This window comes from Bombus terrestris, chromosome 2 (assembly GCF_910591885.1).
Source record: "Bombus terrestris chromosome 2, iyBomTerr1.2, whole genome shotgun sequence".
NCBI classification, from domain to species: Eukaryota; Metazoa; Arthropoda; class Insecta; order Hymenoptera; family Apidae; genus Bombus; species Bombus terrestris.
This window is the reverse complement of record NC_063270.1, coordinates 7,670,619-7,686,812: the sequence shown is the minus strand read 5'-3', so window position 1 is coordinate 7,686,812 and position 16,194 is coordinate 7,670,619. Positions and strand designations below refer to the sequence as shown.

Sequence of the window (16,194 nt, the reverse complement as noted above, 5' to 3'; positions counted from 1 at the left end):
ATTAATGTTAAATAAAATAAAATTAAGCCGCTGTTGCGCTGTGCTTATGTACGATATTTTAATTTATGTCCTGAAAGCCTGGACGCAAAAACAGGACAGTTGAACAAGAAATTGTAAATGCTTAGAAGTTAGGTATTTGTCGCACGACAGGTTCAATTGAACAACAGAGTTGTGTGTATGTGTGAAAACGTGATATTTATACATTTAATAATTAATTAAAATATTATGCTCGGTTTTAAAAATTAAAAATTTTGTAAAAGAGTTTCGAAAAATCTATTATTATTACAAACTGAAATATTATATAAATTCTTTTTCCTTTGGTCAATTTCATGTTTAACTACTATAATACAATTATTTTTGCCATAAACTAGCGTTTTCACTTACTTATTAACAATTTAATTATTATGTTATGACATTTAGATCTGATTGTATTACATTGGAAAAATCGTTAACTTTCGACTAATCTTGGCAAGGTTAAGTCACTTCGTATGTGCATCACAACAAGTACATATAAGCATACAAATGTATAAGTATTGAACTCGCACGCAAACTCATACAGACATGAAACTTCGTACACTGCTGTTCGGAAGAAAATATACCATTTATAAAACAACTCTGCTGTTAATTTACAACAATATACCATCGATTTATAATAATTATGCTATTAATTTATAACAATTCTACAGTAAATTTAGAACAGTTACACTATCAATTCATAATAACTAAATTAATAAATTATTTCTTTTTATCTGATATTAACTAAATCTTTGAAATTTCTCAAATGGTATCTTATTTCCATTTAATTTTATATTTTAATTTTTAAGGTAGTACTTCAGTTTTCATTTAGCTATTCACTTAACTATTTCAAACACAATCATGTTTTATGTTTTATGTTTTTGAGTTTAACATTTCATATCCGAACAAAGTCATAAAATCAAATTCTGTTTATGGATTTGAGGAAGCAAATGACATGGCAATGAAAACAAAGGCAATGAAATTTCGTTATCCAATCATGCATGCTACGATTGGTAAGTTACATGGTTTGGTTCTTTTGGTAATAAGTTCAATATTCAAACATGATTATTTAAGTTTACATACGAGCTAAACTTCCAGGACTTCTACTCATGCACGATTCAATAATTTTTTAACGACAATCAATAACATTTTTATTGACAGATATTTGAAAGATATCTCTATCATCGTGCATAAGGCTAACAGAGTCATTTTTAAATTTTATTTTTGTCTTAATGAATTTAAATTTCTTGTCATACCTTGTGGTACTTTGGTTTCGAAAACATATTTAATGAAATTATTTAAGCGTCAAATATAACGTGATTTGGTGTCCATAATAATTTTCTACATGGAAATAGATAATACTAACTTGCACACTATATGTGTTATTACAAGTCTTCTAAATACATTCAGATCCTTATTAATAAACTTCAATACTCAGTACTCCTTTATTATCAAAAAGATTTCCATGTTCTGTTCCCGCTAACATAATATTAATTACTCCTGTATCAAATATAATACAAGCATGTTTAAGAATCTTTTACACAATTTATCCAGTTTCTTCTGTCCAATTATGTATTAAATTAAAACAAACGAAACGTATAACATAGAATAGATATTTTATTGATAAGTAGAATTAATTTATGATATATGCATGCTTTTTCTACAAAGATACATTGTTTAACTTAGAACGAAAGGTTAAACATTTCTTTACTATTATTTTTAACAGACTGTTATAATTTCATTTTTTAAAATTTTGCTTCAAATCTTTTGATACGAAAGGCTGCCGTGCATTTTAATATTCTTGGATATAATATATGGTATAAGTTTAATAATATTCTAACCTCCATAAAATACCTTAGTTTTACTTTTAAATAGGTTCTAGTTCTAAGATTTCGATTAAATTAATACTAAGCAACTGTGTTAGACGGTGGAGATCAACGAAGGATTCATTGTTTGTTTTTCGTTTTAAGTTATAGTTTTAAATCTTAGTCTTAACCCTGAATTTTAAGTCCCAGCTTTAATTTTAAGCATTACTTTTAATACATTTGTAAAGATCGATGTAGTTGGTCGATATATTTGTTCGCAGAAATAAGATATTGGTCATCTGTTTGCTCTTTTCGTACATTTTCTTGTTTTTCTTTTTCGTTGGTCTTTTACTCTATCCATTGGACGTAATTTGTTTGTACAAAAAGATTGTATTCTACATTACTGATTCATTTTTACACATACAATCACCATCATGGAACTACGTTATAAGCGATATTCTATATCTTTTGTCTGTATTAGTAGATCAAGTAATTAAAACTCTTTTTGAAATAAGATAAGTAAAATATAATGTACATATATACATATTGAATATCTCATAATATATAACATTCTTGTATCTATATCGTATCTATGTCAAAAATTTATATCATTCGCATCTAAAACTTAGATACATGTTCAAAAGAGATTTTATCATGATGAATTATTCAATACGTTCTTACATTTCAGAAAATTTTTTGTTTCACAATATTTAATCTCACATATACATACGATAATTTTATTATCTATGATGTAATTTTAATGAGAACATAATCGAACGATATATTGAAAATATCTTTAAGAGATTTATAATCTATTTCAAGAAAATTTATTTAGACAATGCACAAGGTGGACATGAATTGATACCTGGACAAGGTAATACACATTTTTGTGTTACTCTATTAAATTTTAAACCCTTTGGGCACTTAAGATCATATCTGATGATCATTGCACCATTCACGTAACAGAAATAATATTGCTCACAGTAGGGGTCATCTATTGGAAATCTACCATTTGTAACGCATTTCGTACTTGGCGTCGTACTTGGCGTCGTACTTGGCGTCGTACTTGGTGTTGTACTTGGTGTTGTACTTGGTGTCGTACTTGGCGTCGTACTTAGTGTCGTACTTGGTGTCGTACTGAGCGTCGTACTTGGCGTCGTACTTAGTGTCGTACTTAGTGTCGTACTTAGTGTCGTACTGGGCGTCGTACTGGGCGTCAAACTTGATGTCGAACATGATGTGGAACTTGACGTCGATGATGTAACTTGCTTACAGATATAATTCGAAGGCGATGTGCAATATTTTAGCAAGGGATCAAATACCATCGAAGGCGAGCACGACATATCGTATGACACGAATTCAACTCCGTTAAAAACACATATATAATAATTACCACACGTTCCATCCACGATTTCAAATGTTCCTTGCATTACACATGTTCGGTTAGATGGAATTATTTGAGGCGCCCCAATGGAAATCGAATTAAAGATGAAGAGAATTTCAAACGCAACGAGGAATACGTTCATTTTGCGTATCTTACTGGTTTACAGAAAACGATGCTCGTTTGCCGAAAATCAAAGAGAATATGTTTCTTAGTTTCATCACTGCAGCGAATATATTATCATCGTTGAATTTATTGTTTTATTATCGCGTATTACGAATATCTGTTAAATTCTGAGAAAATACGAGCTGAAAATAAATATCTTATGATACTTGGTTTATGAGTAAAAGAGATATGCGGATTATTATTGCTTCTTTGTGTACGACATATGAACGTACTATTAATAATTAGTCTTGCTAGAGCTATTTTCTTCTGAAAGAATTTATGATAAACAATCAAAAAAAAAAAAAAAAAAAAACAGCGTAGAAAGAAGAAGAAATTAAATTTTTTATTTCACATGATATACGTTTTACACATTTTGTTCGGTAGTAAATTAGCTAAATTTGTTAAAATCAAGCTGCTTCTTAAATTTGATATCGAAATATCATTAATCTGTCCAACTGACGAAAATTCGTTTGTCTGAAATAGAAAATACCTATGCAGGCTTTGTTGGGTAATTTGTAAAGCGCAAAAAATTGTTTATTTGAGTTTAATGAAACGATCCTGATTACTTAATCGATTAACAAGAACAAGTATGTATAATAAAATATTATATAGCAATAAGCAAGTATAGTGATTAAGCACAGTATTAGATATTGTAAAAAATGTATTTTTATTTGAAATAGGTTATTCGGTAAATAGAGTATATTATAGTTAATCGGTTCACCAGTTGTATGGTTTGTAACATTTGTTTCGAACAACCCCAACAGATACGTAAGTTTCCTTCGAAGTTAGATCGTTCTCCAACAGGGGGTTCGCAGGTAAGAAAACTTTCGTAGAGGTATACATTGTAGGAGAGAGATTGGTAGGTAGAAAAGGAGTTCGATTCTTCGAGAGTAAGAGAAAGGATGAAAGAATAGAGAAAGAAAGAAAGAGAAGAGGAAGGAAAGAAGGAGCAAATGTATATAAGCGACTTGCGTGGAAGACGCGCCAATGGACTCTCTCTTTGACCTTACTGAAGCGTGCACCTTTCTTCCCGTTTTTTCTTCGTTCTCCAATCTCCTTACTCTTCGAAGTTTTCTATAAAATCCTTTTATTTGACGTCCTTGCTCTTCAATCTTGATCTTGCCGCGAGGAAGTTCAGTAACTCTTTCGCATCGTGCACTTTCTAATTATGTGTTACCAAAAATAATACATCGAGTTTACATCGTTGTAATCTTCAAACAGTATTTGCAGTGATTTCAATAAATTCTTTTTTATCGAATCAAAATGTGTGACCATTGAATTAAAAAGTTTCACCTTGTTTCTTGTGATATGTTCCTGACGAAATGGACCTACATAACAGTATGCGAAACATGAATCTGCTTCGAGTGAGTATAAATAACATTTTAAAACATTACGAAAGTTTATTAAATAACAGAGTTATATTTCGTGACATAGTAATTTTAATTATTAAAACTTATTATATTAAACATGTAACAATAGTCCATTGATTAAACAATGTATCTTATATCGAGCAAATCTTGACACAGGATAAGTAGCAAAAATTGACGTTAGAAATTTATTTTTTTAATCTTATATTACACATTGTACATGTTATACATATATTATATTACTCTATTTACTCTGCATTGAATTTTATATTTATATTTAACAATTTATATGTAATGTAGGTGTAATAATGTAAGGAAAATTATAAAATTTATGTTATTAAAATTATAGCTTGCCATATATATATATACCTATACACTGTGTAAGTTTAAAAAGAATAGAGAGGGAGTGGGTTAATTTGTATGAAACAAATCTGACAGTTTCAACCTAGTGTTAGCATTAGTAAAGCTTGTTAATTAAGTTTTCCCATAGTTCTTTTCATAGAACTCCAACAAAGCTTTTTCATAGTTCTTTTCACAAAACTTCTCACAAATTTCTTCCATAATTCGTTTGCAAAAGTGTACTAACAATGAGACTATTTCTTTTCTGTTTTATTGTCGAAATGTTGATTGCAGCATCGATCCAAGTATGTACCTGTTACTTTAGGTACAAGAATAAAATGAAATGCGTGTTTAGAAGTCGTATAAAATATTAATTACTATTTTATTTGACTTTACCTACTTACAGTTTTGTCGATAAAAATTTACATTTGTAATTAATTATTTTACGATGTTTAAAATTTAACTTCCAAAGATGAATATGCAAATAGCTCTTAACTGTTAGAAATATCCTCCAAATTTTTCCTATACCTCTTTACGTTTCTTCAATTTTACATTTACAAATTAATCTATTTTATAACAGCATCAATTATTTATTTAGTATGAAATAAGTGTTTGTTTAATTGAAACTTTTGTTTGTAAGGATACACTCTTAGTTACAAATTAATGGTTAGAAACTCTATACATATGTATTTCATTGATTTTGCATTGTACTTGTGAGAGTAGATGTTCGACTTTTTAACCATAGATTTTATGAGGCGAAAGCTATACTGACAGAGATAAATTACTATTTTTTACAATAAGTTTATTTATATCATATAGATACATTTTAACGTCGTATTAGCGAATATAATAAATAATAAATATTAATTATGTTGCTTTGATTTTGTTTTCAATAAGAATTTTTCTAAATCTTCTTTTTGTTTATAACTTAATACAAAAAGTAAAAAGGTGGGAAAATAGAACAGTGTTATTAATTAAAATAATTTATTTCTTATCAGAAAGTATACTTTTATTTTCCTTCTTCAGCTTTTTAAAGAAGAATTTCTACAAATATTCCATGACATAAATAATAGCACCTTTCAAAAATATAATGAAATTAAATTTGTTTTCCTTTAAACATAGTTTCTTTTAAATTATTATGTTATATATTAAAAAACATGTTGAAAATATAATGTTTATTGGAATGAAACATTGTATAGTGTCTATGTTCTTGTACGTAAAATTCTGTAGTGGAGCATGTGCTTGATTTATCATGCGACGCGTACAAGGCGAAAGTTAAAAATCACCAATTCAAAGTCTGGTAAAACGACGCTCCAGCGACATGACCAAATTTAACTACTATTTTAAGAAATATACCTACGACTAGTCTACTTTCGCTTTGCGAATTTTCAATTAGCTGACGTTGCGAATTTTCAAGTAAGATAATACGAGTATTCATTTCCTTTATTTTATGAAATAGAAATTTAACTTATTTCTAATAATCTATCACTCATAAGTGTTCGTAAAGAAATTTAAAACTAGCTTGGTATCTTAGTATTAGGTCATCCCATAAGTTCGTGCCGACTTTTGTGTATACATTTCATGTGTCGATTTATAAACATACGGCGATAAGGGACCAATGCACTTGAAAAATGGGAAGAAGTTGTACAACGAGAGGGGGGTTACATTTTTTCATGAAACTGAAAGGTAGGTATGTAAACAATCTTAACATATATAACCGCTCGAAAAACGGAACGAACTTATGGGATGACCTAATATATTGATTTCAAGATTATAAGAAAATTTCTTACATTTATGACGAAACCACTTTCAATAACATTAACGTCACCTATTTTTATTGTATTCTATTTTTATTTTATTTTTATTGTATTATTATTTCAAAAGCAGGAATTATCGCTAACTCGAAAATTCAATGAAATCAAGATAGAAATAAGATGTTAATTGGAATAAAAATAAAAACAAAGATATTAGGGAAAGATAAAAAAAATAAATGCTTTATAATGTTCTCAAATTTTTAGAAAAAATTCTCCAAACGTTATCGATAGATACAGCTCGTAATAGAACAATTTTTAAACAATTTTTTTAATAGGATAATTTCTATAAACAATGCATATTAGTATAATTACAAATATGTATACCTTTAATAGTTAAAAAAAGAAAGAAGTAGCAAACGTTTATTTATTATTGGCAACTACATGTCCGGTGTTATTTTTTAATACCTCCCATGAATTTTTATAATGTAACATTTGAATGCTCCTTTAAACTTCTGACTACTGACTATTTTGAACCACTAACAAACTTTTTGGCAGATTTTCAAGAAACAAGAAATTAACCTGTAGACATGTCCGGTTACAAAAGCTTCTGAAAGTTAGGTCTGATTTGTATACGTCGTGAATCGCCAATCGTTCACGATCCAACAAAGACATCGTGAACGATGTGAGGGAAACATATGCTGGACGCTTTCGAGTGATCCTTGTCGTTTGGCATAGTGCCAACACAGGAGCGAAACTCTTTCGTCTACGACCTAAATCTGTCGCTTTCCGTTTGCACGTTTCTTCCTCTTATCAGTGTCAATACCGATCATCTTCGAATAAGCTTTATGGCCTTATTAAATATTGACGTGACTCATAAAAACTTTCGTCTTCTGACAAATATTTGTACATTATATAGATGTCACATGATTTATATAGCATTTAACCTTACCAATTTTTTCTTTTCTATAAAATTTTCAATAACAAGATACTCTCATAACTAATGTTATTAGCGAAATTTGATAAGACTGAAGTATCAAATTATAAGTGCTGATAGATTTTCTTGTTTTTTACGACAGTAACAAGATTGATGATAAAACGAGTACAGTTCTACAAGTGAATTTTATAAATTACAAGTTGATTATCCTCATTCATGTAAACTTATAAAATTGTAGAAACTAATTATGGAATAATAGTCGTAATAGTATGGAATGTATGACGCTTTCTATGTGTTTATTAGTAACATTCTAACATTCTAATCATAGTATTGATTATTTAGTATTTAAGAGGAATATCTCTGCTTCGACAAAAACATAGGAAAAGCAAAATTTATAGGTAGTCTTGTTTAGATTGAAAAAACAAGAAAAGTTCAGAAAGTTAATTTTTATATTTATTTATTATATATTTTTATATTATTTTATATTTTATATTGTATATTTTATATTTACTCATCTTTTTTTTATCATTATATTATAATGTTCGCGATGCTGTACTAAATAGAATTTATTTCACAAAATTAGGGAAGATATTAAATATATTTTATATCTATTATTTCCTGACATTCGTTTAAGAAATCTAACGCACGAGATAATTACACCTCTCATTATCAAGGTATTTCCACAACTGTCCTTCCTATGTAAACTGCTTCGTTAAAACCGTTAGAGCTTGTTCGTTGTGAGGAATAAGACTTCAAGATTTTCACTTTATCTTCTCTCATCAAGTTCTCAAGGAATGGAGCCTTCCTGTTTGAAAGTTTATTTCTTACTATAGTTACATCACAAAAACGATTAGAATTTCTTTCTTTAATACATTATATTATATACATAAGGTGGCATGTAGAGTAATTAAATCATACATTTACATAAAACACATACGACGAAATATAAAATGACCAAATTTTATTCGCTACTAAAATAAATTTTACTTTCTTCGTATCAATATCGCAAGCATTCATTTTGATTTCGATTGACCTATATATTTCTATTTTCATTTAATTATAATTCTAAAACATTTAAGTTCGTTTAGTTATACGTACGATCGATTATTACAACTAAAATTAATAGGATTGAAAAACTTGCAATATTAATTGCTTTTTATTATATTTTCCTAAAAGCTAAATATCTTAGTATTAGAAGATCCTATTCATCGATATATTAACTTCCTTAAAATATCAATGAAGAACTGTAACAACGAAGAAATACACAGACAGACATACATTTGTTTGTTACTGTACAATTATCCTCCCTACGATTAGAAGATTTAAGGACAACAGAAATTATTTTCGATAAGCAGAATGAAAGCTTTCTGATATTATCTCGATTTGAGATAGACAACCAGAAGAAAATTGCATACTCGTTATTGGCATTGGTTAGTCTCGATTAGCGCTGGCATTTATTCTAGCACACGTGTTGCTCACACGAGCACACCAACACTTTGTTGAATACGCATTATACTGATTACATGCAACCACATATTACATCTTCTCACTATAGGTCGACTCTCGTAATACCCACAGCCCACTTACCTACATTACCCCTGCTACACAAGCGTCTCTTATATACTTCGACTATTACAGTGTGTGAACTACCTATTCTTCAATGAAGAATAGTTTATCTCACGATCAAACACAACCGATTATATGTATACTACTTTTCGATAGCCAAAATTAGACGACAATGTAATTTTAATGACCTTCGTTCATTCATTTCATTTTAATGAAATCTTTATTAGTCAAATTGTATTAGCTGAATAATAATTTAAGACTTTCTTTTACTGTAATATTTCCTTCCTTCTTGACGAATGTGCTTTAAATAATAAATTTAACGCGAACGTACTTTATGTAAGAGAAAAAGTGGGAAAATACAATCTTCGCCTTGAAGAAAAACGTTTCAATTCTACGAAAAGGCAAAAAACGCGTTAATATTTAAGCGATGGCACATCGGCAATAATAAAAATATTTCTATACATTTAATGATACAAATAAAGAAACAAGAGCTATAATTATAATTATTTTCTTGTAACTTCTACATTGCAATTATTTATTTTCTCTATAAAACTTATTTTATCTGTATATATCCTAATTTCTAGAATACACCTTTAAAATGTTATAACTTCATAAAATACTTATTTACTTCTTTATACTTGCAAATAAATGTTAAGTTTTAAATGTTAATTTTAAATGTAATTCAAAATTAGCTATGAAATAATTTTCAACGCGTAAAATTATTGAAATTAGAATTCCGCTTGAATTAAATATATTTGTACAATACGTAACTTAACGTTTGTAAAATATAATTGAGAGATTTTATTATTAATTTTATTAATAATAAAATTTATTATTAAAAAATATTTCATGGTTTTGTTAAGGGTTCCCTTTTCAATACATATTATTGTTTTATATATTATATTACTTATTATAACGGTAGAATGGCTTGCTTATGGCTGGCTTGAAGTTCACTATGCAATTAAAATGTTATTATACATATTATCTATTCGAAGTTAATTTGAAAACGTAATAACAGGTCAAGTAACTCTGCCTACTGGGACTTGTTTCAAAGCGATAATACAAAATGATACTGTTTGCTACTTTCGCTTGAGTAACTACTTCTTATCCGCTGCTAAGAATATAAAGCACACCGAGTTTGATGTTAATAGGTTTAAAAGTGATATGAGGGATCTCTTCTATCCTCTTTTTTCATTTGTTCACTTTCTTATGCAGTTCCGGTTCTCGCTGTAAGTACGGTGATCCGCGAGTACTCTCGTTCTCTCTCACACGTCCGCGTATTTCACGGTAAACGTAAAATAGCACGTGGAATTCCACGGGAACACCATTGAATTTATGTCTCGTGAGAAACTCGTAAGCAATAGCTGGTCGCTCAAATCTGTTCTGCGCTCGATTTTATGCTATCCTTGCTCCCCTTTCACTCCTCACCCTTTGTTTTCGATAATTTAGTTGAATATTAGAACTTACAAACACAATAACGAAGATGAAGGCTACTAATTATTCCTTACTCTTTATCATATTGCAGAAATGTTTCTGCTTGATTCCTTATTGCAACTTTTACAAAATTCATTCAATTTCTATCAAAGATCCTATTTCTAGATTAAATTAAACAAAGATTTTCATATTAGAAAGTTTTCTTATCACCTACGTCTATGAGTTTTACCTTTTGCTTTACCTTCTGCTCCAGATTATGGTAAAGTTCGATTATTTTCCCAAATGTTTATATCTCATCGAATCAATAATGGACATAATTAATTACATATGAGACGATAGAAGAAGAATATTTATATATATAATTACTAATATAAGTAGGAGAATACGAAAAATTAGTGTAATTGTCTAATCCAAGTGAAACTACATAGTTCTGGCATAATTCAGAGCGGTAATGAATGTTCCTCAGGAAGTGACCCACTTTAGTTTACCCTGTGTTTATTTTCCATGGTTATTGACCATTGTGAGAAGTGCACAAGCTTTTCTAAGCGTATTCGTTCATGAATTTTCATCTGCTGTTAGGAATGCGATGTATTTATTTTAATTATCATTGAATCAAATATATCTCATTTCTCATGAAACGCATCAAATTGTTTCGATAAATGCAACGTATTCATCGAATATTCTAAAACATAAAATTATCTATATCGCGCATAGTTTCGTACTAGAAACTATCTGTATGTAAAATATATAAATATAATAATAAAAACGGTTTAAGTTCGGTGTTCATCTTTAATCCAATTAACAACTTATATGCTTTTAGGTTACGTTAACGCTATCACTGCTCGTTTTTGCATGCAGTACGTCATCATGCTTGAAAAATGATCCAAGTGAACCATCCTTCGATAATGGTCCAAATATTATTCGGCGCAGTAGAAGGGCCGGATTAAATGAATATTTAGTCCCACCTCCAATACCGAAACCTTATCCGGTGAGGTCTGGAAGAGTAGCAAATCCTTCGGCGGCGGAATCTCCAGGATACTTTACACAATTGATGAGCTGGTTGAACCCTTTTAATTATGTCTCTTCAACTTCTACTCCTCTAAAGACATCACACCTCGAACCACCACCTCTTTATTCTCCACTAACTCAATCTTACGGCCCTCCACCATATAATTTGCATCCTGCTTTGCAACCTGGACCGTCTCTTCATCCTCCATTTGGACCTCAAATTGATCCATCTTTGCACTCTTCTATCGGTCCATTTCCTCCTGTTCAACATGCCGGTCCACCTGTAGCAGCTCCTTCTAGTGGACATCCGGATGCATCTCTTAATCTTCCTGCTCGCCCATCCTTACAATTTTACAACCCTTCAACGATCATTCACGGTATGCAACGCGCTTTCCCAACTCCGAAAGACAATCGCGGTAGTTACGTAGCGGCGAATAAAGGGAAACATTGTAATCCTTGTAACAAAGTTCCTTGGATTCCGATGCAAGATAGCGGACTTCATTCGGACAAGTATCCGCTTCCTACGCAACTTTCAAACGGTTATCTTCCTCCTAGCAATCAAGGAAATCACGACGTCCAATACGCGGCTTCGCATGAGATTAGAATACCAGAACTTTCTCAAATACCTGTTGAACAAACACCTTTCAACAGCGCATTGCCGCACCCACTGCTGTACCATGACACGATACCTCCCCTTTACAAAGCAGAGCCCTTTGCTCGGCCGTTGCAAAATCCTCCTGCAATCGAAAATGTGGAACATTTCAAATCACCAGCTTTGCCTGTGACACCGTTAACTGAACAAGTACACAAAAGCCCTGATGTTAAGGACGAGCGTTATAATATTTATGGTAATGACGATCAAAGATCCATTGGAACAGAGATTAATCAAGGACATGTAAGTGCCATATCTAAAAGCCATGAGATCGAGATCAACAAAGAGCCTGCAGACCACAAAGAATCATTTGATAGTTCGATTCTCGATGCTCAGTCTCCAGGATCGTCGAATCTCGAAAATCACGAATTTCCTAGTCAAAGTGGTAACGAATACCATGAACTCTTTCATCCAAATCCAACTCCTATCACCGATTTCAATTACTTATCGCCGGATCTGAAACCATCGGCTAGCTTCGCAACTTCCACCTTTCACAATCAAGAAAGCGATAGTTTGAATTATCAATATTCCGGCGATTTGTCGCCTAGCGGTAGCGTCGTTAAAGATTCTCATGTAACGACGCAATCGTCTCTCGTGAGTTCTTTCGTTTCGAACGAAAGGCCGATACATTTTGAGGAATCGCCGCTGCTAGATCTGACGAAAAAAGACGAAAGTCGCGCCGATATACAATGGCCAACTTCCACTATTGGCTATACCGATATCGATAATGTATCCGACAATACAGCGAAGACAACTACAGATTATAATTTAGAAACCGAAAATATATTTTTTGAAGATTCATCCGATTCTGTCAAGTCGACCGAATCGTATTCTCTTCCGGCTATTCAAAATATTAATAGCGTTTTTGGACCTTCAACAATCGCAACCGTGGATTTCTCCAATAGTAATATTAATCAACATGTCGAGACGTCGACAGGTAATAGAGAATATACAAATCAACAAGACGTCTCGTATATTCCACCATCCGGACAAGCAGGATATTTGTGGCCAAGTTTGCTAATAAATACACCAAACTTGAGAAATCATTCATCGAAGAATCACGGTTCCTTGAATCATCTTGCTCGATGGAATAATTCTTTCTCAGGAAATAAGAATTCTGAAAAGCAAGAGAGTATAGATACGAAGGATACGCGAGATACGCTTCAAAAGCCACAGAATATGAAGCGAAATAAACAAGTGAGCAAAATTATTCGTATAAATGTAGTTAGGATTTTACGAAACTTGAATATAACGGTGGAATATATAAAATTCGAAATTTTAATTATTTACAAGTAACATAAGATATTTATTTACGTATTCAGCAATTTTCATTGAGACCTTATTTACATAGTTTCTAATAAATTGTATGGAAATAAAGTAAAATTCAATTATCGACGAGAAAGATTACGAATTTATGAAAATAACGTAATGTTTTAGGTACAAGTTATTATACCATACACGTCGGAATATACACCGATTCCGTTCCAACAATCTTACGGAGATTGGAGTATTAAAACTAATTTTGAACGTACGCAGCCAAGAAAGATTCCTTCTCGAACCGGATTGAACGCTGACAATTATCTTCAACAAGAATCTAGGAATGATATTCAAGTAGTCAATCAATTTCAATCACAATTTAATGTCAATAACTCAAAGAAATTGAACGTGCAATCGATAAGACCATCTTCAACTACCGTAGAAGATTCAAAAAGCACTACAGCAAGAGCAAACACTTCCATCGATGTGCGAAGGTTGCAAAAGAATATCGATAACTGGACAATACAAGTGAGCTTATAGATATATAGTTAATTAATTAATTATCATTAATATAAGTGAGATATATCTCGATATTTCTTATTATTTATTACTTATAATTATCATATTTTTTCTTTCTCTTGAAATCAAAATTTTCTTTATTCTCCTTATTTTTGGAAAATAAAGAGTAAGATGTATTAATTAAAATTTTATAAAATTTTGCCATCAAATTAGTCTTGCCTCTTTAATTTTGTAAACGTATCATGGCACATATTCGCAATAATTGATTCTCACCTTTTCGAATCTTTCACATTATTAAAAATGATATTGATGCTTTTTACAATGAATATGTTTTTTATAGAGGCATAAAGAGGAAAATAACTAATATAAGATTTTTACCCGTAGGAATATTCAAGACCTACAACGTCCAGTACAATTTTACCTAGTTCCTTGCACCCTTATCTTTCGCCATCGAAGAAAATTCCAACGGAGTACTTAACAACAACAGAACCAGCCGATCGTATAAACGAGTCGAAAAATCACAATGAAATTGTGAAAACTTATTCTTTGGCTGGCTTTAGTTTCAACGAGATAGAACACGAAGGCTCTGCGAGTAATCGTATCGAGGAGACCCAATCGGTAATTTGATGTGATTCAATGTGTACTCCACATTTTACCTTTTACGTATTTGTTACGATCACTAGATCATTATCTAATCTATTAGTAATATTGCTTGGTGATATCAATTAGCACATTAGTCATTACGTTATATAATACAGTACTAGAAATAATAATTCTATGTATCTATATATAATAATCGGTAAATCGTTATATTATTATCGTCTAACTTGTAAGTGACATCATACAACGATATTAACTGATATTAACAGTAAATTACAATATTAATAACAAAATAATATTATTCGTATTGATTGTTTTAAATATTGATTTCCAGGCCGTGAAGGTTCTACGAATAGATAAACCGAAAGTGACAATTAACGATTTGCACAGCGTAGATAAGCCCACGATAGAAGAAAAGTCAACGTGGAAATCAGACTCTGTATCGATATCATCTATAAATAAAGAACGAGTTTACGTGGTAACGCCACAACCGATATCACAAGTAGCCTCGAAAAATGACATGGAAAATCGTAAGGGGCAAGGGGAGACAGAACAAACGGAGCGACCAAGTGAATCGACCGCCAGTGACATAAGCAACAGCAAGAATAATTTCAGTGAATTTGAAGCGATCGAAAAAGCCTATCAAGTGCTTCCGCAAGCGGTAAATAATCTTGCTGTTGCATCCACCGGGAAGGAAAACATTCCTCTATGGGGAATTATGGAACACGAAGAGTTTGCTTCTTTAAATTTGAACGAAAATGAAGAAGAAGCAGCAGAAGATATCGTGGATGGACCGATACTTTATTCTGGACACTCGAAGGTGATAAATTATTGAAAATATTGAAGATATTCTGTCAATTATTATCCTTGGAAATGGTAGAAATATTGCTATTTGTTAACTCTCTCTCTCTCTCTCTCGTTATTTATAGATAATTTATAGACAATAACAATGATATTGTTTACAGGTGTCACGAGCTAAACGATGACAAGCAAGAATCTCTTAAATATGGAGGCTGAAAAGCACAATTTTTAATTGTGAATAGTTAATTGTTAGGTCGTTTTAATCTTAAAGACTTTCTATTACTTGATTTGCGTGTAACAGGACACGAATAAAATTGTTTTAGCGTTTTATGTGTACAACTTGAACTTTGTTACGGCCAGTGTAGACTCATACGTATTATTATATAAAAACAATAAGATGATTATTTGTAACATAAGCAGATACGTCTGTAAAAGGTAACGTGTTACGAGCGTTGCGAATTAAGGATTAATTTCGAATTTCCCCTTTTTGCTCTATACGAAGAATTGCTATAAAAATACAATTTCATCGACGTAACTGTTATTTGATCGTGTAATTACTTTGTAAATACGTAAAAGTAAACATACTATAAGTTTGAT

The 16,194-nt window shown here is 31.1% G+C and overlaps 2 protein-coding genes across 2 annotated transcripts; one reads left to right on the top strand and one right to left on the bottom strand.

Moving 5' to 3' along the window:
• Positions 1-354: 354 nt before the first annotated feature.
• On the bottom strand, positions 355-3,438 carry LOC105666821 (integumentary mucin C.1-like). Its single transcript, XM_012319029.3, has one exon. The coding sequence runs from the start codon at positions 3,344-3,346 to the stop codon at positions 2,648-2,650; it is 699 nt and encodes a 232-aa protein (XP_012174419.1). The 5' UTR covers positions 3,347-3,438; the 3' UTR covers positions 355-2,647.
• Positions 3,439-3,687: 249 nt separating this feature from the next.
• On the top strand, positions 3,688-15,927 carry LOC100642438. The gene is made up of 6 exons (XM_048409943.1): positions 3,688-4,730; positions 11,581-13,617; positions 13,858-14,205; positions 14,581-14,814; positions 15,131-15,616; positions 15,762-15,927. Exons 1-6 carry the CDS (start codon positions 4,689-4,691, stop codon positions 15,780-15,782), a joined length of 3,168 nt encoding a protein of 1,055 aa, XP_048265900.1. The 5' UTR covers positions 3,688-4,688; the 3' UTR covers positions 15,783-15,927.
• The last annotated feature ends 267 nt before the right edge of the window (positions 15,928-16,194 follow it).